Here is a 24,319-nt window from a genome sequence, read left to right as displayed (position 1 = left end):
CAGCCACGCTGAGGCGATCGGGCTTCGAGACTTCCAAATGTCGCTGGCTTTCAGCAGTTTCCTTATACAAAATGGCGTAGTGTCCGACAACCAAATCAGTGCTCGTCCCTTTTTTCCCACTGACCGTTAGGCCGGGCGTGTAGCGAAGTCGTTATTATGGTTCCCCGTGCACCAGATGATCCTTTGTAAAAATGCAACTCTGGTATGGTATCTGTGCCTCTTTGTGAACCCACCAGCCATTATGCTTTGTCCATGAGCTTTCTGTCTTTTGTGCTTCCGTCTGTGGGTACGAGTGCGTGTGCTTCACTACGCGACTGCTCGATGAAGCTTGCTGCTAGAGTTCATGGCAAACACAGGAACGCCGGTAGTCTGCATGCTTGAACCGTTTCTTTTTTTCAAAATGAGGACGCCGCATCAGTGAAAGAATGCACACGCGAAGTCGCCGTCTGCAAACACTTCTGTTAAACTCCGCAATGCCTCACGGTAGTTCACAACCTTGTTTTTGCAGCAGACCAGGGGCCTCGTCGAAAACTGGATATCCCCGACAAGGGTACTCGTCCCGTCCATCTGTTCCTTTTCTCCGGGGCAGTTTTGCGAGGTTTTGCTTTTTTTTCCTAGTTCTCCAGAATGTCGCATATTTTCTTTCCTGTATCAAACTCGGGTTTTCAGAGCATGCGGCTGTAGGCCTCGGACCTCAGTGGGCTCCGTCGACAATCGGGAAGATTTCACGGGCAGGCTGCCTATTAGGCAGAAGCGGACCGCGAGGAAGATACGAAAGAAAATACCCTGCCTCATTCTTGCTTCTGGCTTTGCCAAAGGATCTGACAAGCTTAGAATCGAGGGCGATCCTACTGAATTCGAGTTTTAACTTCCCGCGTCATCGTAGAATACGACAGAGCGCAAGGACTCAGGTGTGGATTAAGGACGGCTTTGGCGTCGGGGGTCGGCGAGAGAGGAAACAGGAAGATCGCGTTCTCCGTAGCACCGCCCCTGTCGCGATTGTATTGGCATGGAGGCCCGTCGTGAGATTTCTTCAAGGGTCTTTACAAACCTGGTTCCGCGCAATGGCTTCCGCACCTTCTCAGCTGGCCCCTAGTCTCAACAAAGCACCAACGACACCGCTACACGAAATGCTAAAGTCCTTTTCCAAGGGAACGGCAGTGGAGGTTGTGACAGAATGCGCAGGGAGCGCTGCCGCGTTCTGGTGCACGTGTGCATCTTCTGTCTTGCTTCAAAAGAGCTTGGGTGTTTCTTGTGCATCGAAAACGTGTAAACTGTTCGGTATCACAACGGTCTTCGTGGCCAGCAACGCTGCTGCCGTGGCAGCAGCCACGGTTCGATGTGCGTTCCAACTCTGCGGAGTAACGACGCCACGGGATAATTTGAGCTTCGCAAACATCGGGAGGGCTGCGGTTGACAAGTTGGGATTAGATGCGCTTGCCAACAGAAAGAATGAGGTTTCCGCAGCCGTGTTACCCTCGTCCATAAAAAGTGGTACTGGGGGGCTGAAGGACTGGTCAGATTCTCTGATGAAAGTTGGACTGAAGGAAGGTATTCTGGGGAGCGCCATCTTCTGGTTGCTTGGTGGGAGGTTTTTCCGACTCTCTCCGAGTTGCTTGCTGGCGCCGGGAGCCTTCCATCAGAGCCGCCTCTCTCTCCGTGCAGGCATCGACTACGCGTCGGTGGAGGAGAGGCGCTTTATAAAGAAACTTGGAGAAACTTTCGGATGCCACACTTGTGGCAAGCGCCGAAACGTCGAAGAGTGGATTGCCGATCATCAGCCGCCGAAGCGAGTCGTCGTAATGTTTAGCCAGACGTGGATCGGCCACTTCTATGGCATGTTGAGCCGCGCAGTGGGAGGAACTCGGTACTTGCCTCAGCGATTTTATCCTCAGTGTCGGGGCTGCAGTATGAAGCAAGCTACCGTCGTGAGAAAACCGAAACCATCGCGCAAAGACCTTGTTGTCAACTACTGGAGTGTTCGGCCATACCACTTCACTGGGGGTGTCCTTCACCTCTTGCGTTTTCTTGCCGGGTGGTGAATTCACAGTTCATCTAGCTCCGAAAACAGTGGAGCTGATTTACCGCTGCACTGGGTGGATTCTCGGCAAGACCGTCGTTCAACGTGCATGCGTATATGCGATTGTAAGAGGAACGGATCTGGAGTCTGTAAAGACTTATATGGTGACGTTATACGTGTAAAGCTTTCAGTTACGTGTACATCTTGTTTAGGGTGGGTTATCAGGATATAAAGCAGACAGCAGTTGGTGGGAAAGTAGTGTCGTCAAACGTCGTCCCGTTGCGAGGAGGAAGTTCTTGTTTCAGGGCTTCCACCGTAGTCAGCGGTATCTGAGAGATCGAACAGCTTGAAGCAGGTTATGATTTATGGATGCCACTGACAAGAGGAGCTCTGATGAAAAACAGCCGCCGCTCTCCAGCGCACACCCACTTGTCTGCATTGGACGCGTTATGCACGGGCCAGTGGGGGACCATCATGCAGTGTCTGCTCCAATTGATAGACAGCTAGAACAATTACACTCTCGATTTTTCAGTGCCAAGAACAGGTGTCAGGACTATGGAAACCGTCCAAGGTTCCACAGAGGCCTAAGAGGACGAGATATGCTTTGTTAATAAATGCCTGCCGATGATGGACCGGATAAGCACCACTTCCGCTAGCATGCTTTCTAGGAACCACTTCATTACTCACAGATTAACACTAAGCACACTTCAGCAATATCGGAAAGTGAGCCAAAGCGCGTAGAAAGCCAGCGCCCGTTCTACACAGTCATTCGGAAAAGCCTGTATTTGCTCTTAGCTTCCAGAAAGAAACGTCGGGAGCCATTTCGCCACTGCCGATAATGGGGCCATTGTTTGAATGGAGCCATCGTTTGACAAGGAAACAATCTTTTCACCTCAGCTTTCGTCGTGATTCGATTCGGGAGCATATTCTCGCAATTGGTGTTGTGGAATTTCCATACTAGTGGCCATGGGAGTATTTTGTCTCGCTTCGTAAGTGTATTGAACCTCGGTCACTGTTGGCGCATCCGCGTTCAGTTCACAGATTCTTGTCGCACTATTGATCTAAAGCTCTCGCATTTGGTCCACAAGAGAATCACAAAATAGGAGCTCCCTCCCTCAGCAAAAGTGATGTCACATCACGATTTCCCGTATAGATTCTGCACAAACTGCCACGGTAAACCGTTTATAGCTCCTGACCTAACAATTTGCACGCAGCGAATCATTCGGCTGGAAAGGAGATGGCCATGTCAGTAAAGCTGTGTGTACTAAAGGTCCAACAACAGGTGCACTTCGATTTCCTTCCTTCAATTTCACAACCCGAAGCCGTGGATGACACCATTGGAAGGAACCCAAGACCCTGACATCGCGTGTGTCTGTGTGCGGCTTAACCCATGTCACCGTGGTTCCTTTTTTACACGCCTTGCTGTGGAAGACCCGGCCCTTGCCGGCCCGTCTGTATCCTTGAAGTGACTAACTCAAAACAGATTTTTGTTGAATTCCAACACAAAATACCACAGACTTGGCCGCACGCCCCGGACACGGTACGCACGTAGTTTTTCCAACTTGATGTTCATCAAGCAGTTGACCGTAGTTTGTCAAAATAAAGTCGCCTCCCGAAAACGTTGACTATTTCCTCGCTTACACTTGTGTGAGTACCACGTTCGCTTTTTCATGTTCGTTTCTTCCGATGGAAAAATGGGCGCTCACCAGTTCAGGAAACTGCTTTTACTTTCACTTGTGGGACAAGCGATGATTCTTGGGTGCACGGCGGCAGGGAGTGATGCTTCCGGCGAGGTATCTCCAGACACCTCTAAGGCAGAGGAGGTGGTGATAGAGGTCACACCCACGAAGGAAACTACTGAACAACAAGACACCGTTCCTTCCGCTTCTAGTAACAAAGCAGATTCATCGGACGACAAGCCCCGACCGGATTTACAGAAGGTTCCGACGACGATTGCCAGGCCGGAGCAACCGTGTGCCTCTTCAGTGACTTCAAGAAATCGCCAAGATGCTGACGACAGTGAAGCAAACTCGAAGGGAGAGAATAACGGTGCTTTAATTAAGAAGGAGCAGCAACACAGTAGAAGCTCTGACCCAAGTTTCTTGGCCACTAACGGCAAGTCGCCGATGTATGCACCTCCCCCCCTTCCATCGTCATTCGAAGTCATGCAGTCGGTTCTAGAAAGTCTCTTGCAACCGTTCCCGTTCCCATTCTTATACTTCATCGTCCCACTGGATGTAGAGAAGAAAACATCTAGCGCACGACACCGGAAATCGGATCACCATGCTAATGAAGAAACGCTCTCCGAAGATGAAAAAGCGGCGGGACAGCCACAGAAACAAGCGCTAGAACATGATGAGAACGAGGCTAGCCTCCCAGTAGCCCAAGAGTCCGCCCATGCTTCACAGCAGTCACATGCAACAACGTCCCCCTCTTCCGAGGGACCCAACAGAGGAAAAGACGAAAAACGCAGTTCGCGCATCTCCAGCAAGCGTGGTTCTGGCTCTTCGTCTCCGTCGAGGTACTCATCGTTTCCGTATTATCGAAGTGACATCTATGATCCCGTAAGAGAGTACCTAATGGACTCCATGGCCTCTCCGTACTACAATAGAAACGGTTTCTTGCCCCTTCCATACTACCCTTACTTACCACTTGCTCCGACACCCTATGAAGTTGCGGATGCCATCACATCTAGGTATTTTGGTGGAGAAAACAGGCGTTCCAGCGACCGAGACCTCCAGGACAAACGTGATTATGAATATTTGCCCTCCATCCACACTGGGGATCACAACGGACTTCACCAACGACCGTCCAGGCATGAGTACGAACACCGTCAATATGGCAGTCGATACAACCACGGAATGGATCGATTCTTTTATTGAATGACCAGAGCGAAAGATGATTTGTTCATTCCGGTTTTTGATTATGCAAAAGATGAAAACGAACTGGAGGCCCTCAATTTATCGCGAATGCGAAAGCTTGGTACGGGACACTCTGAAGTGTGCTAATTCGGCGAGTCACGATCAGTTTCTCCGCTGTATACATAATCAATATGTCATTGGCTCATGCGTTTGCTCCTGGCGTAACTTTGTCCTTGTGCTTGTTGTGACGGGGAAGCCCACCTAGACAACTGGCAGTGAAGCGCCATGCTGTTCCGACTTCGGAACTCCATTTTGCTCATTCTCAATGGTAACGTCGACTAGCTGAAAGTTTCAGAACAAGTGTCATACGAGAATGACTGGAAAATCGAATACCAGGGCACTGGAACTACAGCGGGTATCAACTGCACGCGCAACTAGTTGCATCTCCTGTTCCTCCGAGTGATGGACGTCCCAGATGCGTCCGTCCGATTCTTTTTAGACACATCTACGCACTTCGTTATGCGGATGAAACTTAGTAGGGAAGGTAGACTTTTGTATCCTGTAAACGTACACCAAAAGAGGATTTACACTTGTAACCAGACAGGGGGTAAAACAGTTGAATGAAGGGTTTTGCAGACTCAAGAGTTAAAATTGAGGAAAAACACTTTACTCATTTCTGTGTATATCATTCACTGGAACATCACCGCTTGGGGGACAGCACTTTTTGAAACAAGCGGCAAAATCGTGGTACGCTAGCATGACAAGACATACCAATGAGTTAGTGACTGTTGGAATCGCCCAGTGAGTCAACAATGCCGGGAACATTCCAGACAGGACGTTTCGTGCGGGTTACGCAGAGGCACACGCTACAAGCAAGAACCAAATGTGGCATGAATTGATAGGTCTGTCCCCCGTGCCTTGAAGGGATTCTCACACCATACTGCTGTTACCTTGCAGGTTTGCAGAAAGACAAAAATAGTGGAGAGATTTCTATGTGTGAACAAGCTAAGGTGCCATGTTCCACCGCTTCTTCCTTATTAGCTTAACCAAGCAAGTTTCTTGTAGATTCATGCCTGGTCACTCGTATCCAAATGTTTTGAGCCATATGGCGCCTTGCTCTGTCCAGTGAAGAGTGGCGTGCCACATATATGATGTACACGTAGTTGGAGTGTACCTCACAAGAGTTCACGTTATTGTGACACACGCACGATTCCAGATGTCGATGAGCCGGGATCGTAACAGCCACTCGGGTCTTGGAGGGGGACAGAGCAGAATAAAATCTAACAGGGATTGCTCAGTTGTGCTTTCATTTTGTGAGACAATTCTTTCAATACGAGCTCTCCTGACGTTCTCCACTGGTCCTCAGATTCGTCGTGCTTGCCGTCCTGTGAAATGTGTGGTGGAGAAGAGTGTTGCGAATTAAGAAGCGGTGATGACATTTCTGGGAACGGAAACAAATTTCAGTACGGGGATCGTGCCATTGCTGTTCGAGATGTTTAATTGCTGCTGGTGCGGTTTCTGACAGTGGTACCACGCCTGCGATATTTCTGTATGCATCGGTAGCCCGTCAATTGCGCAAACGTACATAGGGTTTTCCCGCAAGACGGGGTCTGCTGACGTCCTGAGTATCAGGAGGGGGGACTGGCCGTCCGGTTCGATGGGACACACGTCTCCGTAGACGTCGACGAAGGTCCAGTACCAGAATATTTTTGCCAAGTGTCGCTGCCTTTTCCCCCCACAAGAATGGCAGCTAAAAAGCTGTCTTCCATGATCTGTTCGGCCGCTTTGGTCGACAGACACATTGTTCCGTCACGCGGGAGGATAACTTTCTACTGGGTGCTTCGGGATGGGGAACAATCACCGCTTGCCGCTGAGCTGGTTTGTTTGTAAGTGGCGATCTTTTGCTTTCGAAAGCAAGGGACGTTAAGGAGTGAAGCAGATTAGGCTTGCATGCTCAAGGAAAAACGCTATTGCACTGTTGTTGTTTCCAAATGTTTACACTCCGCAATTACATCTTTCATTCCTCTTGTTGGTAGTTTGGGCTCCCTCAATCCGACGGCGTTTCCCGTCAACCACAACGTGTGCGCGCGGGAGCAGTCTCAAACAATTTCGCAGACTACCTTTGTCCGTGTTCACATTTTCAGAACAGAGCAGCACCTCCCGGTCTATCGAACCGTGCTCGTTCACCCCAGCCTCGACAAAAGCGGGAGCGGATTTGGTTTAGCAAGATTCATTCGATTGCATCGTCCTTTTTTCTTTGCATTCGAGTCAAAAAACGCCCTTGAGTCTCACCTCCCTTTTCCCGTCCAAGCGTTAAGCACCGTTGTACCTCTGTGAAAACGAATTCGGGGAAAGGGGATAGTCAAAACAATACTCCCAGGCGGCTCGATTTTTCGAGAATTTTTCTAGAGTAGTGTTTTTCGTCTTGTACCACTGTCGATGCTTATTCAGGGAGCGAAACTATTAGGCAGCGAGGCAGGCCTGTTCAGGTATTGGCGCGCCTTGCGACTATAAGCTTCGATGGCTTCCTTAAGAATCTTCCTCTCAGTAACGGACCTCTTACTACTTGGCAGGGAACATGTCATGAGAGGTTCTGTCCGAGGATTCCCCTCGTGATGCCAGCCAGCGTGCCGTTGTGCGTCTCCCGCGAGAATCTCGTTCTTCTGGCTGAGGCCGAAGCAGGATATACTTTTTAGGTTTTCTCTTCCACGAGTCTTGCGCACAGGAGCTGTTTATTCAAGTGCCCGTCCACTTCCATTGCAGCGGTTTTGCTGCCTTTTGATTCTCAGAAAACGTACTTCACTCCTGACTTCATGCCTTTGGAGCCATTCAGGGGATGGGGTTTGAAACAGACGTGAAAATGGTAGAAAAGAGAAGGCACTCTGCATAATGCTCTCGTCTGCCTGTCTGTACCGGAACATCTTGGTGCAAAAGCTCGCATCGGAGAAACACGGTAAGGCAGTGGGTCCATGAAACGCATACACGGAAGGACTTCCCCGTCGGCAATCCATTGAAAACAGAAAAACACAATTGTAAAAATCAACGCATTTAACAAATGTTGTTGTCTCCATTCATGTCACATGTCAGCTTTTGTTGTCAAGGTTACTTGGAGGCATCGGAGAACCTCTACACACTGGTGCTTTCCCACATTTCGACAGATAAGTATATTTGCACTTGCAGACAGTGTAGACAATACAGCCATGTCCATAGGCACGGCCATCCTATCTGTGTTTTCCTGTAGGTGTGAGCACATCGGGGGGAAGGCAGAAGGTGTTTTTGCTTAGAATGCTAGGTGCACGTCTCTCTGAAAATCTACTGAAAGGTGTCCCGGTTTTCTGAAGAGAAGGTCACTTGCAGAATGCCCACGATCAAGCCAGAACTACGTGCACGCAACCATGCCAGGCCACAGTGCGTCACCGACCTTTCCCTCAGGCTCTACCAACAACAGAGTGCGTCAGTTTCTGCGAGAACATACCGTCACACTCGGTGCTGGGCTTCTTTTCAAAATATAAATGCATACGCGCATGGAGACATCCCGTGTCGGAACGGCCGAATTATGGATAATTGTATAATGAGTATCACGCTTCGTGTAGTTGGGAGGCTAGGACACACTTTCGCCGTGGGAAATCGAAAACAAAAGATTCGGTTATCTTGTGTGCTCGCAAAAGTACGGCGAACAGCGGGTGGGTACACACACCCTCCCACTCTCATTTTGGATTGCTTGGCTTCAGTAACTCACTAGACCAGGAAGGTTACGCAGTGGTACCTTCTGATGAAACCTCCAAGGTAGAGAATAACGGATAAGTCGCTCGCGTAAAATCCGCGGACGTCTGGAGAGGTGTTCACTATAGCCGTTCATACTTCGAAATCACAGTGTGTGGCGCATCGTTCCAGGGCGCTTTCGCGTACTGGGAGCTGCTTTTGATAACCTTAAAATGAGTTCCCATAAAAAGCGTGTTCGGAAACGAGCTCATCGATTCTGACCAACGGTTTTTCTTCTGTTTTTTGGTATCCTTGCTGACGTTCACTCTCGTGGTAGATGTTCTCTGCCACGTAGCGAGTTGCCTCAACCCCCAACCATGCGCCTATTTGGTTTAACTTCTCGCCAATTCGTTGGTGTCTTTCGGTCATTTGTTCTCAGGGTCAGCGAAGCCCAGATGCTTCCACGACAGTGCCCCTTGTCTCAAGCCGACCGAGTTTTTTTGGGCAAGGTGCTTTGGAGGCAGAAGCGCCAGCCTTATCGGTTCTCCACCAGCAGGGTAGACAGGCAACCTCATTTCCCGAGTTGAGATGGCAGACGCCTCTCCATAGTTCAGCTGCGGCGAACGTGTCCGTCGCATCTCCGTTCGTGGAGGTGAACGTGCCCTCAAATGCTCCCCACGGTTTGCCGTTCCCGCCGCCAGCAGTGGGTTGCCGTAATCCGGGAGAGAATACGCGAGGCCTCTGGCTTCTGCCGCAGGGTTCTGTGTTTTTAGAATCAGGCGGGGAGACTGGTGAGGAGTTTCAGCGCACTCGGTCACCAACGAACAACGGCGCATGCAATCAGGAAAGGGGGAGTCTCGTCGCCTACACGTCTCCGCCTCAGCGTCCCTTCGGCGCCCCTCGCGTTCTCAACACTTTCCAACAGGTGAGTCCTGGGCTAAACGCCATCCCGATGGCCTTCTTACCTGACCGAAGACGCACAGAAGAGCGTGCACCTGGCGGAGGTGTTCCGTTCATAGAGTCTCCGGGTGTAGATACACCCGGGACGTGCAACGAAGGCGCAGCAGTCCGGCTGTCGAGATCCCTGCCTCTTGGATGGGGGAGCAGGGAGACTGCCAGTGTGCGTGGGGCCAGCGGGGGAAATCAAGGATGCTCAGAACCTGGACATGTACCCAGCCCGTTGTTGGACATACTTTTGCCGCGCCACCAAGATGAAGAGAGTTTCCTTTTAAATCAGAGTTCGCCGACTTTCTTGTCGACAGGACACGGCGCGAATCTTTCTTCGATTGTTCTTGCTCAGCTAGCTGGACAGGTGGCTGCACAGACGCCTCTGTCGCCCGGGAACGAGACCATTGGAGCGGCTCTACCACAGTTTCAGCCGCTTCCGCTGTCCCCCTTGTGGCAGGCAAACGCGTCCGAAGAGCACCAGAGGACGCTGGCATTCTTCCAGGCCTTCGGTCCGGTCAAGTACATTTTTTGGGACCTTTGCTCCTGTCCGCTGCTGCTGCGCTGCCCGTTGGCGGCTGTGTCTTCGCATGTCGAAAAGTCCACACCGGAAGGTACGCGCATCGAGACCGAAGGTGCAGCGACAGCGGGGAGCATTGTGTCCCGTCCCTCCGACTCGGCTTCTTCCTCTCTCGGACGTTTGTACACCCCAACAGAAGTGGTGTTGATGGCTGCACGCTTCTTCAAGGTCGCCGTCTCCGCAGTCAAACTGTTTTACGAAGAAGATCCGGACACGCGCCCCGGAGCCATGGCCTCCCGAGACAGGGTTTCCCCGCCTCCCTTCCCGGTGTCTCCTAGCCACAGCGAAGACAGGGCAGAGACTGGCGAATCCGAGGGTCGCGTTTCGGGTTCTCCGTGTCGCTTCAGCGTGGGACAAAACAGCGGAGAGCGCTTGACCAGCGCGTGTGCAAGAGCTGAACAGAGAAGCTCGCTGGAGTCCGCGGGAAGACAAAGACTTGCCTCGAGTGCTAGACTTCCCCAAACACCCGAGACAGTATGGCAACCAGGGGAACGACGGACGTGCAGTGGCGACGCGAGAGCAAAGAGAACAGACGTGACAGCGGCGGCGCTCTGTGACAGACTTGACAGAGAGAGCCGCGTGGTGTTGTCAGACATGGGGTGTCTCGTCCACGAATGCCACAGAAGAAGAGTCATGGACTGTGTCGTGGCTGAGCTCCAGCGAGCGCTCGTCGCTACTCGCCGCCAGTCCACCGATGAATTTTCGGTAGGTTCACACTCGTTCGTTTTAAGATAAAATATGAGTCTTCCTGCATGCGCCGCCTCGACCGAAATTTCCCCCTCCTCCCCCCAGCCCGATGAACTTCTCAGACTGCCACATTGCTTCTTCATCTCCTGAAAAGAATTCCTTATTCTCAGACTCTGGTCCCCTTTCCTGTCTCTCCTACTGTCTCTCTACTGTTGCTGTTCCACTCCTCTCCTGACTGTTACCTCTCCGCGCGTTTCTCGCCCACTTTTTTCGCAGAAAGGTGTTTCTCCTGGATCCGGTAAACCAAGACTTTCAAAATCTAAACAGCTCGCAGTGTTTACTCTCCCAGAACAAGCTTGTGAATCCTCCTGTCACAGAGATGTTGTGTCTACCTGTTTCTGCGTTTCAGCAGATGCCTCGGCATTCATTTCTGCAGTTGGGGGACCTTGAAGTTCTGGAGAGCAGCCTATCACCGTCTGAGCTACCGACAATTGTGATTTTGTCGTCCATCCACTTTGACTTCACGGAGGCCCTTCGGACGGAGATCGAGAGGAGCCGCCTAGGCGAAACACCGCCGCGGGTGCGTCTCCTTGTCTGCCACAACTACGACTGGCCGTTTCGTCCCACGGGATTTCTCAGCCAGTTCATTCAACGGATGGATGTCCCGCCGCAGATCCAGTCTGCCGTCTATACCGCCACCTACCGCCAGCTCGTCTCAGCGATGTACGGCGTTCCGGTCTCGCGCCTCGTCCCATTCAGTCCTCTCCCTGCCATCCACACCAACAGCGCAGATTCTCTCCATGAGCCGCGGGGCGGCGCGAGAAATGAAGAAGAGGCTGATGCGCCCCCAGCGCTTCTTCCACCTGTCTTACCTCTATGCTGTACACACACGTTGCCCAGGCCCATGGGCCCTTCCCCCCTCGTCCTCTCAAGCTCGGCCAGCAGCTCCTCTCTCGGTCCCTGTCGGCAAGGCTCTTTCCTCCAAGAAAGCAGAACTGCCACGTTCTTTCCTCTGACGTCTGCCAACCAGACATCCGCGTTTTTGTCTTCTGGTCCTGCCCTTCACCACGCTGCCGACACTATCTCTTCCTTCAACAGCGCGCGCCCGGAAGCGTCGGCGCGGAGCCTGCCGCTTCCGGCGCCGCGAGCCCGAGGAGACAGCTCTGGGCCACGGAGCCGTGAGAAAGGAGGGACATGCCCTTCGGGAGGGCCTTTGGCTCCTCCAGATGGCCTTAGACACCAGGAAGTTGAAGACACTCCGCGCGAAAGACAATCTGCAGGTCGCCACGAGGTGAATGACAAGGAGGGACAGAGAGATAGCGAGTGGCAGCCCCACAGTCGTGGAGTTGGACTATCCAGCCGCGAAAAGGAAGGGGCAGAGATCTCGCCTGTCTGTCCTGACGGGGCCTCGCGGCTGCACAGCACCACACAAAAGTCTCATGAGGAGGAAGAAGTCGATGGGAAAGATCCCCCTGCTCGGTCCACGGCTGACACGCGGGAAAAAGACCCATCCGACTCTTCCCTGTCCCCCCAGGAGCCTTCGCCATCCGACAGACAAAGCGCAAGACCAGCGCGTCCTCGTGGGCCTCATCCGAGTGCGCACCGGTGTTACCTCGACTCAGGGGAGGAGACACGTGAAGAAGGCGACTCCAGAGGCGCAGAGAAGCAGAGGGATGTGCCATGCTGGAGGGGCCTCGAGATTGACCTTCGAAATCCTTCTCGCGAGCTGCTGGATTTTTTGGGGAAAGTTGCGTCTCCCAGTGTGTCTCCGCCGATTGAGGAGCATGCAAACAAAGACTTTCAGCTTCTCGAGCGCTGCTTCTCCGAGGCAGAGAAGCAAGGAGGCCTCGCAACGTGTGCGGCTGGCCCGGGGGACGTCGAAGACATCGGAAGGTCTTGCCCTCGCAGTCCTTCTTTCACTCGCGATCATTCGTCTTCACACGCAGAGGAAGCAGAAGAAGGAACTGTTGACGGGTTTCCACTGCCTCTTGCTCCAGTTATCCACGCGGAGTTACCACGACACTGTCCCCGTGTACCCGCAGGCCGAGGAACTCGACCTCCGCTGATCCCGTCGCCGGGAGAGGAAGAAGGAGCCCCAAATCCTTCAGATAAGACATTGAGAGGCCCTACCACCTACCCCACATCTCCGGAGCTTTCGTACGGTCTGGCTGCGACTCCCGCGCCCGATCGAGGGGAGGAAAGCTCCACCGAGAGCCCTTCGGACACCGTCCAGTCGAGAAAGCCACCGGCCGAGACCGTTCACAGCGTTGTCCCTGCTCTTTGCACGCTTGCAATACACGCAGAAAATGGCGAACCACCCCCACGAGAACCACCCAAAAACAACCTCAAACCCCATAGCGAAGCCGAGAAGGCCCGTTCGCCCTTCGGGGCCCTGCAGCCCTCACTTCTTTCCAGCGTCGACAGTTGCCTGGAGGCGCAGCGCTTGGCGGACTGGGTACGGTCGCCTCACTCAGATCGCGTAGGCAGCTCCTCCTGCCCCCCTCCTGAGTCGCCGTTCGTCTTTCACACCGCCGAGATAGACACTGCAGCGGGGCCTCGGCGAGGACTAACGGAATACTTTCTCCTTGACACTTCAGAGGACGAATCGGCAAGTCAGCGAAGCTCAAGTGACTTCGGCCTCTCCCACGTGCAGCTACCTGACCAGCAGTGCGTGCAGGAGGCCCCGGATCTGCTCTCGAGCGCTGTGCCTCTGACTTCGCTCGTCTCGTCGCCGCCGTCCGTGCCAGAGCTGAGCGTTTCCTTGCCTGTTTTGGAGAAGATCGGAGCCAATCTTTCAGAAGCTGCCAACGCCGTCGAAAAACAGCCACTCAGAGGCGCTGCCGGAGGTTGGGAGGAGGCGAACCCGCCGGGGCGTCAGGGCCCAGACGGCGTCGGGTCCTGGGTCGAGGGGTGGACGGGGCCCCTGGAGGAGGAACGCGGACGAGTCGGGGAGACAGAGACAACAGAGAGAGGGGAGACACTGAGGGGACGGAGAGAGGTGAACAGTGAGGGAGGCGAGACGGGATGGAACGAGGAGGATGCAAGCGTTGAGAGAGAAAGAGAAGCAGGTCCGTTCGGTCAATGCGAAGCAACCGGAGAAAGCAAGGGCCGGAAAGCAATGTTTTTGCATCCGGAAAGACAAGAGGCGAAAGGTATCAGTGTGGAGGCAGGGGAGAGGAGGGGCGAGAACAGAAGAGAAGGTGTGGCGTCTCAACTGAAGACTTTCAAAAGAGAAACATCTACGGCAGGAATCTCCAGGTTGGTGTTGTCTAAGTTGGACGAAGCAAACGCCACCATTTCTACACATACACTACCCTGCTCTGCTCAGTCAGACCCACGTGAAACGTCTTCAGCGTCTTCATCTTCTGCTTCTTCTTCCTCTTCTTCGTCTTCTTCCTCGTTTCCTGTATTCTCTGAAACGAGGGGACGGCAAACGGTGATGGCGACCGGGGCGCCTGTTCCTATCGAAGAGACAGATGGGGTGCCATTCGGTTTTCCAGAACTCGAAAGAAATGCCGTCGAGGGAGGTCTCAGACACGAGTCGTCTGTCTCTCCTTCTCTTTCCCATCCTCTTTCTCCTGCTTCTCTTTTTCCTGCTGTTTCTCCTTCGGTCCCGCCTTCTGCTTCTCCTTTTGCCTCTCCGGCTGTCAGCTTGTCTGGCGCCTCCCCCTCGTTTCTTTCTGCTTCGTCTGAGGGTGGGCGTCCGCATTTGGATCCTCACTCGGGGCTTGCCAGAGGAGACACAGGGACCAGTCGAACGGTCGCGAGGCGCCGGGTGTCCCGCTTCCGAGGCAGTGAACCGAAAACATCTCCTGGCCTCGAGGGCGACCAGTCAAGGCTGAGCGACACATCCGCTGATCGCGGCTCTTCGCGTTCTGCCGCCTTCTCTCCTGCTGCATACGCCGAGAAGGAACCTTCTTCTGGACCGAACTCCACGCCAGGCGACACTGCTTTCTCGTTTGCTCTTGCTTCATCTCATCCTCACACGCGTTCTTCGTCTTTGGCTTTCTCGTCGGCTTCATCTGCCAACGCAGAGTCTCTGGGAGGTCCTCTGTCGTCTGTCTTGTCGCGGCCGGCTGCAGTTACTCCTCTGCGTCTTCTGCCCGAGGCTTCGCCTCCTCCCTCTGAGAGTGGCGCGTCGAGTGCGCCTCGGACTTCTCTCCACACCCTTTCTCTGATTTCCTCTGCTCCTCCGCCTTTTCCATCGAGCGCGTTCTTCCCCCCGCCCCTTCTGCATCGCGTAGCCTTGGAGCCCGGTCCGCTTCCTCAACGCGCCCGGCTTTCTGTCTCTTCGGGGGCTCCATCGCCGGCTTCCTCCTTCGCCTCGTTCCTATCCCTGCCTCCAGGAGACGCGCTGCGACCCCCCAGGGCCTGGCCAGGCCCCCCTGGCTCCTCTGTGCACTCTGTCGCCTCGACGTCCTCGATCTCGTCTGGCTCCTCGGTCTCCTCCGCGTCGGGGCACGTTTCAGCCAGAGGCTCGTTTGCAGATGCGCCGGAGGACAGAAGAAAGGAAGACGGGAGAAGGCTGTTTTCGCGAGTGGAGGGGGGGCAGCTGCGCCATCTGAGGCGCCTGAAGACGACGACGGAGAGGGCGCGAATGGAGGGCCGTCTTGGAGGCGCGAGTGAGGCTCCTTTGCATTCTAGGCCACGGCGAACGCTTTATCTTCAGAAGGACGGGGAAACAGGCTTTCCAGAGGAACGAAAACGTGATGGAATTTCTGTCAATTGGGGGACGAAACCCACCACCGGAGGCGTCTCGCAGGCCTCTCAACAAGCCTCCTTCTTCTTCGCAGAAGAGAAAAAAGACTCAGATGCGGGAGTGCGTCTCCCGGGAGCGAGCGTTTTTACCACGCTCTGGAATGCGTTCAGAAATGACAAATTTTTTCAAGAAAAGCGGACTCCAGATGTGACGTCTACGGCGTCTTCTACGAAGCCAGCGAAGGCGGTAGAGCCGCCGTCTCGGAAGGAGAGAACGGGGCAGGAGAGCGACGAAACGCAGAGGACAGAAGAAGCAGAGAAGATCGAAGAGCCAGAAAGAGAAGGCGGAGAGCAGGAGAACGCGAAAGCGAATGGCTCGAACCCGGACAGGGGAAGGCCGGAGGTGGACCACAAGAGAGGCGAAAAAGAAACATGGGGGGGAGTGGCACACAGAGGAGACGTCAAAGCCCCTTTTGTTCCTGTTGAAATCCCACCAGACAGACCAGATGTGCTGCGGAGCTTGAAGGGCGACGAGAGACACCAGCCGCCGCGCCGACAACAGACAGAGGAAGCGCTCCACGGGCGAGAGAGAGAAGATGTGGAACAAGGTACGCGCGGCAACACGGACCAGAGTGAGTAGACAGAGGTGCAGGAGAGGATTGCCGGAAGATGGTAGACTGCGTTTCAGAGAAGGTCTTTCTTTGAAAAGACGAGACATTCTGAAAGTGAGCAACGGTCCCCTTTCGTTCCATGTGAATGATTCGTTTCTTCTTAAATTTGCTGTGTGTCCGCATTCCAGTGGAGGAGCGTTCAGCGAAAGCAAAAGACCTACGAATTGGAACACAGACAACACAGAAACAGGCACATGCCTGTGCAACGTAACACGGGACATGGGGTGGATGTACACTCCATGCACATGTGTCTGTCAGGTTGTCCCCACTCGTGCATAATGAACTCTGTGGCCGAGGTTTGTTTCCGGGCGACGGCGCACTCGCCTGCGTCGATCTTCCTTGCTCCTCTTTGTGGAAATGAAACTTTCTACGCATGTCTGCCTGCGTCCCTCAGCGTTCGCCTGAATACGGAACCTGCGCCGGGTTGGCCAATTGTCTCTATTTCGTGTTTTCGCTTTCTTGGCTACGGCCGGCGATCCAAAGATTTCTCTTGTTTTTCCTCTGCCCACCTTTCCAGACTCTCCGTTCGCCAGTAGACCCCCGTCGCTAGGGCCCTCGCCCTGCAGAGCTCCCCGGGAGGCGGTTGACTGCTTGGTGAGACAAGAAACAAGAAACGAGCTAAGCGAAGAGGGCGAAGGCGAGAGAAGGGAAGAAGACACATCGAAAGAACCGTGCGACGGAGAGGGGGAGACAGCCGACCGGGATGAAGAAGGTGGAAAGGCCAACCAGAGAGAGCTGCGTGTCGCGTCGAAGGCGGCACACGATTCAGCTGCGGACCCACAGAGGTTGGCCAAACGGTCGGACTGGAAGACCGTCGGAGACATTCGCAGAAGCAGAGGAAGTCACCGGGCGCGACAGTGGGGTGTATGCGCACTGAGCAGGTTCGAGGCAGACAGTGCGTCGGCAGCAGAAGACCACGAGAACGAAAAAGATGTTGCGTTGAGTGGAGAGAGAAAGGACTCCTTTTTTCCCGCAGACACGCCGACTCGGACCGGCCTGTCGGTGCCAGCAAACGTCGAGGCAGGCTTCCGATTAACAGAACCAACAGAAGGACAGAGAAACGAAAGGGCAGCGAACATCGCGACGGAGACGCTTCTGGGAGGCAGGGAGGACGAAGGTGTAGTAGGGATTGTACCTGGAGAAGAAGAGGCACCAGAGAGCACTGACGAACCGGCAACGAGCGAAGAAGACAGACGGGGTGTCGTCGCTTCTCAAACACCTGAAGATCAAGAGACGCGCGCTGGCCAAGCGAGGAAACGAAGAGAAGAGGATGGACCAAATGTCTTCACAGCTCGCACGCGCGTCCCGGCGAAAGAACAAGAACAACTTTCAGACTTCTTCGGCGACACAAATCGTGATTTTCATCCTTGCCTCTACACCGATAGCACGACTCACAATGGTGCGCGAATGCTCTCCTGGGGGAGATTTCTCTTCAACAAGTCTCACGCGTTTTCCCCCACTGATTCGTCTTTACCAGAATGATGTAGAGATCCACATATATATATATATATATATATATATATATATATATATGTATACGTATCTATATATGACTCCAGTTCAGAGAGACACATCGGTGTGCTTATTCGTGTATGCATCATGGGTGTGCGTCTCCCTACGACTCTCAACAAAATGCGTACGCAAATGGAATCACATGTGTATACATGTATATATCCGTGCGATTTCCATTCAGGTATAGACATCTGTGCACATAGGTATGTTAAAGAAGACGGCTTTCTGCAGAGAGAAATACTTGGACACGACCGTGTGGCTCGCGCCTGAGTTCCAAGTGCGCATACATGCACATATACATGATTTTTCGTGTGTTTAGTTGTCAGTGTCAATGCGCGTGCCTCTGCATGCGCCGACTTGCCGGTTTCTCCTGCGTTTCCCAGAGCACGTGAAAACCGAGTGCTGGGTAACGCGCAGCGTCATCAGGAGGACCTTGCACCGCGCGGAAGACGTGAGTAAGTCGGGGACAACCCTCTCGGCTTCGGCAGAGGCGAAAAAACTGGAGACGTTGCTGGGCTGTGCAAGGCCTCAAGAAGCGGACTCGGAGAAGTCTCGCGTAAAACAAGAAACAAACAGAGAACTCCGGACGACAAACGTTGAGACGAGGAGCAGGGAAGAAGGCAGGAACTAGAGTGAAGAAGGGTGAGCGCCCCCGCGGAATGGTGAAGACAACTGAACGAGGAGGATCTTAATGTCACGCTGGTACTCGTGGCTCCCTGGACGCAGGCGTCATCGGCAGCGCTGGTTTACAGTATGCTGTAAAGACATCTGTATTGCAACAACCAGAGGACGGACGGCGCTGTGAACTAAGGAAAGCACAGACATGTTTAGAGGAGAACAGAAGAAGCAAAACGCATTTTGAGCAGGACGAATCGTATTGCTTCCTGTCTCGCCCAACGGCTTTCACCACGTTGTTTCCGCATGCTGATTTACGTCAGCATCCACACACTACGAAGTGTTTCCTCGGAGATGGTTCATCCTTCAGGGCTCGCTCTTCTACCTGTTTCGTCCATTGGCAGAGTCCTGCTTCTTTTTTTTCTGCATCACCGCAGGTGCGTTGTTTTCGCACAGCCCAGAGGGAGCGATATTTGTGAAAGAGACGCCTGGAGACCTCGAAGGAGCAAAGCTGATATTCACACGATCCCTGGCGCCTCCTGCGGCCTTCGTGGTCAACGACCCATTTCGAAGGTTTTCAGGTCAATCCAACGCCTTGGTGCAGTCCAGTCCCGGTGAGCGAAGGACGAAACGAAAAAGTATTGAAACATATACGGTGTGCCTGCCAAACACCTCGACGATGCCGATGAGAATTCGAGACAGCGGTAAATCCACGCGATGGCTGTTTTCGGCGTTTGTGCTTTGCTTCACATCCAAATTGCCGCTTTAAATAAGACGATGGACGTGCACGCGACACGGTGCGTCGGGAAGCCAATACAGTGCAGTCGGTTGTCTGACTCTCACAACAGGAGTTACTACTTTCAGTATTCGAGGACCTGTCAAGTCACTAACAAGATGACACCGGTAAAGAAGCACCTGCTAGCCTGATAGACCTGATCCAGCAGTCCACCTTCAAAGGACCGACTCCTCAGAAGCAAGGAATTGAGGAGCCCCGGCGACTGAGTTCTGTGCACTGTGTTTTCATCCCTTGAATCACAAACGGAGCAAATCGTTCTAGAACGACTTCATGCATATCTGGATTCAACGAACCGCGAACCCAGCCGAACGGCGAAACGCGGCGCCGCTTCGCTTTGACGTCGAGCTCAGAGGTGCCGCCTGAGTTCTGGGCACTGTGACGGTTTCCTGAGGAAGGAGAAACGCTGTGCTTTTCGTTTTTCTGTCTTCTCTCTGAATGTGGAAAGATGTCCTAACAGAGGAATGTCCACGTGTCTGTCTTCTTCTTCTAGACTCGACGAACAGCGCCTTTGCGAGGGTGTCGTCTCTCGAACAACGCAGACACTTCAGAGAGGCGCCATCCGACAGGCGTCGCTCCGCGTCGTTACAGCCGCAGGCTCCTTCTTCTTTGCCTCTTGTCTCCTCATTGACCTCCGTCTATGTCGACTCTGATGAACGTCTCTCTTCTCCTTTCCACGTCGACGAGACAGTCATCTGGCGCTCCGGTCCTCACCTGGCGTCACTTGCCCTTGACTCCTCGGCTGCTTCTGCATCGTCGTCTTCCTCTTCTCTCTTTTCTGCTTCCTTGGCTGTTGCCGCGGCTGAGCATGGGGCTGTGTCGGCGTTGCCGCCGCATGCACGTCTGCCTTTTGAAGGGGGAGAGCGCGAAGGAGAAGGGATCCCTCGGGAAGACGAGGCGGCCGGAAATGCCAGCGCCAGAGAGGCAGATGTGAGCGAAGTGCCGAGCCGCCCAGAAAGACCGGAAACGTCCGAACGAGTCCAAAGCACTCCCCCGACGTCTGCAGCCGCGCCTGCGCTCTCGGCAAGGCGCGGGCGAGCCGCCAAGGAGCAAGCGAGGGACTCTGTGGGAGAAGCGACGCGCGAAAGATGTCAACAGTTACAAGACACTACGCGTCGCCCACCAGGCTCGCAAGAACCTCCCGAAAACGAAGGGAATGAAGACGAACAGGCTGGAAGAGTGGCGAGACACGCAAAGTCTAGGCAAGCTGAGTCTGCGTTGCTCCGCGCATCGTTTAACAGTAACATCTCCACGCTCTCTGACGTGCTAAAGGAATGGACGCTTGCTCCACTTCCTCGCCGGCGTCATAAGCATTTCGCAGCATCCGCAGAGGTGCACAGAGGCTCCTTGAGAGAGAGGCAGAGCGGTAAAAGAGAAAACAAGATGAGAGCAGGGAACGCTTCCAGGGAACTCGAGATACGTTTCACAAACGACACGAGTCCAGAGAAAGGAGGGAAAGACACTCTGGCCTTCAGCGCGACAGCCAAACGCCCTCTCACGTCCCCGGTGGTTCCCGCCCGCCAGTGGCTTCTGACAGATGCAGCGAAGGGAGGAAACACGAAGAATCGAGTGGAGGAGAGTTTGACTGGACGTTTTTACGGCATGGTGAATAAACGCGGAGACCCGGAAAACCTGAAGAACACAAAAGCGGACAAAGCCAAGAGAGTGGCAAGAAGACTCGCAGCTCTACGGGTCCTAAGACGCTGCACGCGACTCCGAGCACACAAGGAAAGGCGTGAGTCGAACGAAAATAATCTGATGTTTCATGGCTGCTTCGCGAGTTCACTGTCCTTTCAGTCTTCCACTCTCGTCATAAAAAAGGGAGTAACTCTGTATCTTTAAAATACATCGGTTGAAGAAGAGGTAGATATCTGTAGAAATGCGGTATAATGTATATATATATATATATATATATATACATAGATATATAGATATGTATATGGACATATGCATATTCCTATGCGTATTTCCACGATGTAGATCTGTATACAACAAACGCGTGAGCCACAATAGAGGCATGTATCTGTACAAAGGATATATTTGCATGTACGTGCAGTTGTGAATTCATGTAGATGCAACACATATACATGTAGACACGTATGTATACATATATATATATATATATATATATATATACTTGTATGTCAGTGTGCAAGTATTTAGGTTGTGGGTTTGAGACAGGCACACAGACGGTGCAGACGACATCTCGTTTCTTGTATCCTCGAGAAAGCAAGCGGAAGACCCATCGCAGCCTGCCCGGACCAGGTCTCGTTTTTCACAAGACGGATGAAGAATTTTTCCTGACGATTTTTGGTGAAGAAATTGCAAACAAAAGCCGTGCGAAGTGAGATCAAAACTGCGAGGAAATGGTCGACAAGTGCGCGAAAAACGTGCCAAAAACGCGCGCGGAAAAAAGTGAACGAAGGCATACGAAACGTCGCTTGTTCGATGCCAGGGTCACAGCAGTCTGGCGCGTGCAGAACTCGAGGCAGGCTTTCTTTTATTTGTGGCTTTTCAGGTCTGGGTTTGCCTTCCGATGACTCCACATCTTCATCTCGGATTCTTCCGCTTTCCCCTACAGAATTTCTTGCTTCCTCCGCTACGTCGGCCTCGTCTGCATTGTCAGATGCCTTGCCGCTCCTCGCCTTCTCATATTCGTCGGATGCCCTTTCTTCGACTCGCTCTTCTTCCTCTCTTTCTTCTTCTTCTCTCGCTTCTTCTTCTGCTCTCTCGTCTTTGTTGTCTTCCACTCTCGCGTCTTCTTCCTCTTCTTCATCTTCTTCTTCTTTTGCTTCTTCCGCTGAATGTCTTTCTTCTTGTTCCTCTTCGTCAGTTCCATCTTCGCCGCCTGGCTGCGCCTTTGTCTCTCCGTCTGCCCCGGCGTTTCGCGCGTTGGAGAGGTTCTCCGTTTCACATTCTCGGTTGCCTTGCTCCTCTAGCCGTCTGTCCACCTCACCAGCTGTGAGTCGGCGCCATCTTTCGGCTTCGTGTTTGCCATCCGCTGGCTCTCGTTCCTCTGAGTCTTACACCATTTCCTCTTTCGCTTTCTCTTCCTCTTCTGCTACTTGCCCCCAGTCGTCTGATTCTCCATCGTCGGTTCTTAATTTCAATGACGAGAGCAGCTGGCGCGGGAGAGGGACTTCGAGCTTGGAGAGAGGCGAAGCAGGGACTCGCCCTCTGGCCGCGCGTCTGCGCCGGCGCATGCAGTCAGCAGAAGAGCGACTGGGAGCCGCAGAGTGCATGAGGTTTCTTCCACATCCGCTTTTTTTCTCCGGCACGGAAGCGGGCAATCGACGCCCTGTGCAGGTGTGCGAGCCAACCGAGAAGCGGCTGGCGGCTCAGGGCGAAGGCGGAGGCGCAGCAGGTGGAGCGCGAGTTGGACAGACCGACGAGGGTGTCGCGGAGGCGCTCAGCGAGGCGATGAACGGACCGAGAGGGGGAGGACAAAGGAAGCTCAGTGAGGCTGAGAAGCCAAACCCGCAGCTCGTGACAGTGAGACAACGACCAGAGACTGAGAATGACGCGGAGACGCGCCCAGTGGGGCCAGAGAGAGGAGACGCTCAACTGCATTTGAAGGGCGCCGATGCAGTCTTGAGAGACAACTTTCGCACGAGGAAAGTCGATCAACTTAGCGCAGAAGAAATGCCACTTTGTTCCCTCGTGCCGCTCATGCGCCTGACGGCGACTGACGAGGGCACAACAAAGGCTCTCACCTCTTCCGACGCTTCCGCTGCTCTCGGCTTGCTGACGGAAACGATTTGGGTCGAGTCCCTTGATGCACGAAAGCCTGGCGAGAAAAACACGACACAAATCTCTGTGTACGCCCTAGGCCTGCACAGTTTTCCCTGGACTGTATTCCTCATCGAGAAGCGACTACGGCGGTTCCTGTCGGCTGTTCAACGCTCGGGGCTTCTCGGAATTGTCTACGCACCTCCACTCTGTCGCGCACACGCTCAGTCCGCGATCCACCTGGACTTCAACTTTGCTGCTTTTCTGCAAGACGAAAAACATAAACTGAGACGCCCCTGGGATATCTACTTCGCCGCTGAGCCTGCGGGCAGCGGCGAGGCGACGCGACAGACCGAGGCGAAGAGAAAGGAAGGCAGGGAGACGGGGAAGAGGAGGGAGGAGAGAGAGCAGAAGAGAGCGGAGGAGCGGGAGCAAAGTGTGGAGTCACTGGAAACAGCGCAGACGAAGCTGGCCGGGACGGCAGAGGCCAGGAGAGCCATCGAGCGACATGGAGACAGAGACAGAATTCTGGAGGCTGTCAATGAGCTGAGAGACATGGTGTGGGGGCCTCGCGGACTGCTGACCTCGGCCAGACACGCCGTCGTTGATCTGTCTGAAGACGTTGAAAACATCGCAAGAGCCCTCTGTCGAGAAGCGAGAAAAGATAACAAAGGAGAGATAAAGGAAGAAGAAAACGGAGACCAGACAAAGGAAGAAGACACGGAAGAAGAAGAGAAGGAAAGAGACGAAACCAAGAGAGACGAGAAGGAGGGAGAGACAGAAGAAGACGAACTGGAGAGGGAGGCGGAGGAGGACAAACTGAAGGCGTCGACGAGAGAACGGAGAGAAATCCAAAAGGACAAAGAACAGGCAGACTCGCGCGAACTACTGAATCAGGTGGAGCAACAGAAGCAGGAGAATCTCAAGAGACGAGGAAAGAAAGTCCGGCGCAGGCGAAGGAGGCGACGCGCGCAGGACCGAGAAATGAATCGAAGGAACAACCACTCACCAGTGCGAGGGAAAGAACAGGTGGAACACGACCTGAAACAAGGAAATGAGGATCAAGAGCAGAGCAGCCGAATCCTTAGCGGCCAACTTCAGAGAGAAACCGAGGCAGACCTGGTGTCTGTGCTGCACGAAGAGGAGAAGACGGTGAGAGGTGACAGTGAACAACTCAGCTACGGAGAGAGAAACGTTGACGCACAGCAGAACGAAGACTGGCAGCGACAGGAACTGCGGAGACACGCGATGCTCCAGTCGTTAGAGAGAGTGCTCCTCAGACGCTTTGCGTCGATGTGCGACGAACGCGACATCCTTATTCTAGTAAGTGACAGAGACAAGCACGCGGGGACGCATCAGAAAGACGCAAAAAGAAAAGAGGAACGAAGAGACGAAATCAGACAAATGCGATTCCGCGTCTCGACGAGCATCTGTACACGTTCACCGACGGGTTCCCGCGTTCTATATCTCTGCATATATAAATATATATATATATATATATATATA

At 53.5% G+C, this 24,319-nt stretch overlaps 3 protein-coding genes across 3 annotated transcripts in view; all 3 read left to right on the top strand.

The window, feature by feature from the left end:
- The first annotated feature begins 59 nt into the window (after positions 1-59).
- Positions 60-2,552, top strand: TGME49_278170 (hypothetical protein). The gene has a single exon (XM_002370479.2). It carries the CDS (start codon positions 426-428, stop codon positions 2,040-2,042), a length of 1,617 nt encoding a protein of 538 aa, XP_002370520.2. The 5' UTR covers positions 60-425; the 3' UTR covers positions 2,043-2,552.
- An 885-nt stretch (positions 2,553-3,437) lies between these two features.
- TGME49_278180 (hypothetical protein) lies at positions 3,438-5,458 on the top strand. The gene has a single exon (XM_002370480.2). The coding sequence runs from the start codon at positions 3,691-3,693 to the stop codon at positions 4,900-4,902; it is 1,212 nt and encodes a 403-aa protein (XP_002370521.2). The 5' UTR covers positions 3,438-3,690; the 3' UTR covers positions 4,903-5,458.
- Positions 5,459-6,588: 1,130 nt separating this feature from the next.
- TGME49_278205 (hypothetical protein) overlaps positions 6,589-24,319 on the top strand; it is a 29,935-nt gene continuing 12,204 nt past the window's right edge. The window contains exons 1-11 of the mRNA XM_018781796.1: positions 6,589-7,834; positions 8,123-8,330; positions 9,023-9,508; positions 9,884-10,813; positions 11,205-16,101; positions 16,682-17,563; positions 18,060-18,131; positions 18,729-18,905; positions 19,578-20,819; positions 21,603-22,045; positions 22,160-24,136. Of these exons, the coding sequence (XP_018635139.1) occupies positions 8,277-8,330; positions 9,023-9,508; positions 9,884-10,813; positions 11,205-16,101; positions 16,682-17,563; positions 18,060-18,131; positions 18,729-18,905; positions 19,578-20,819; positions 21,603-22,045; positions 22,160-24,136 (11,160 nt within the window). The 5' untranslated portion in view covers positions 6,589-7,834; positions 8,123-8,276. The remainder of the gene's footprint in view (positions 7,835-8,122; positions 8,331-9,022; positions 9,509-9,883; positions 10,814-11,204; positions 16,102-16,681; positions 17,564-18,059; positions 18,132-18,728; positions 18,906-19,577; positions 20,820-21,602; positions 22,046-22,159; positions 24,137-24,319) is intronic.

Source organism: Toxoplasma gondii, chromosome XII (assembly GCF_000006565.2).
Source record: "Toxoplasma gondii ME49 chromosome XII, whole genome shotgun sequence".
Lineage (NCBI taxonomy): Eukaryota > Apicomplexa > Conoidasida > Eucoccidiorida > Sarcocystidae > Toxoplasma > Toxoplasma gondii.
This window is presented reverse-complemented; position numbering and strand designations above follow the sequence as displayed.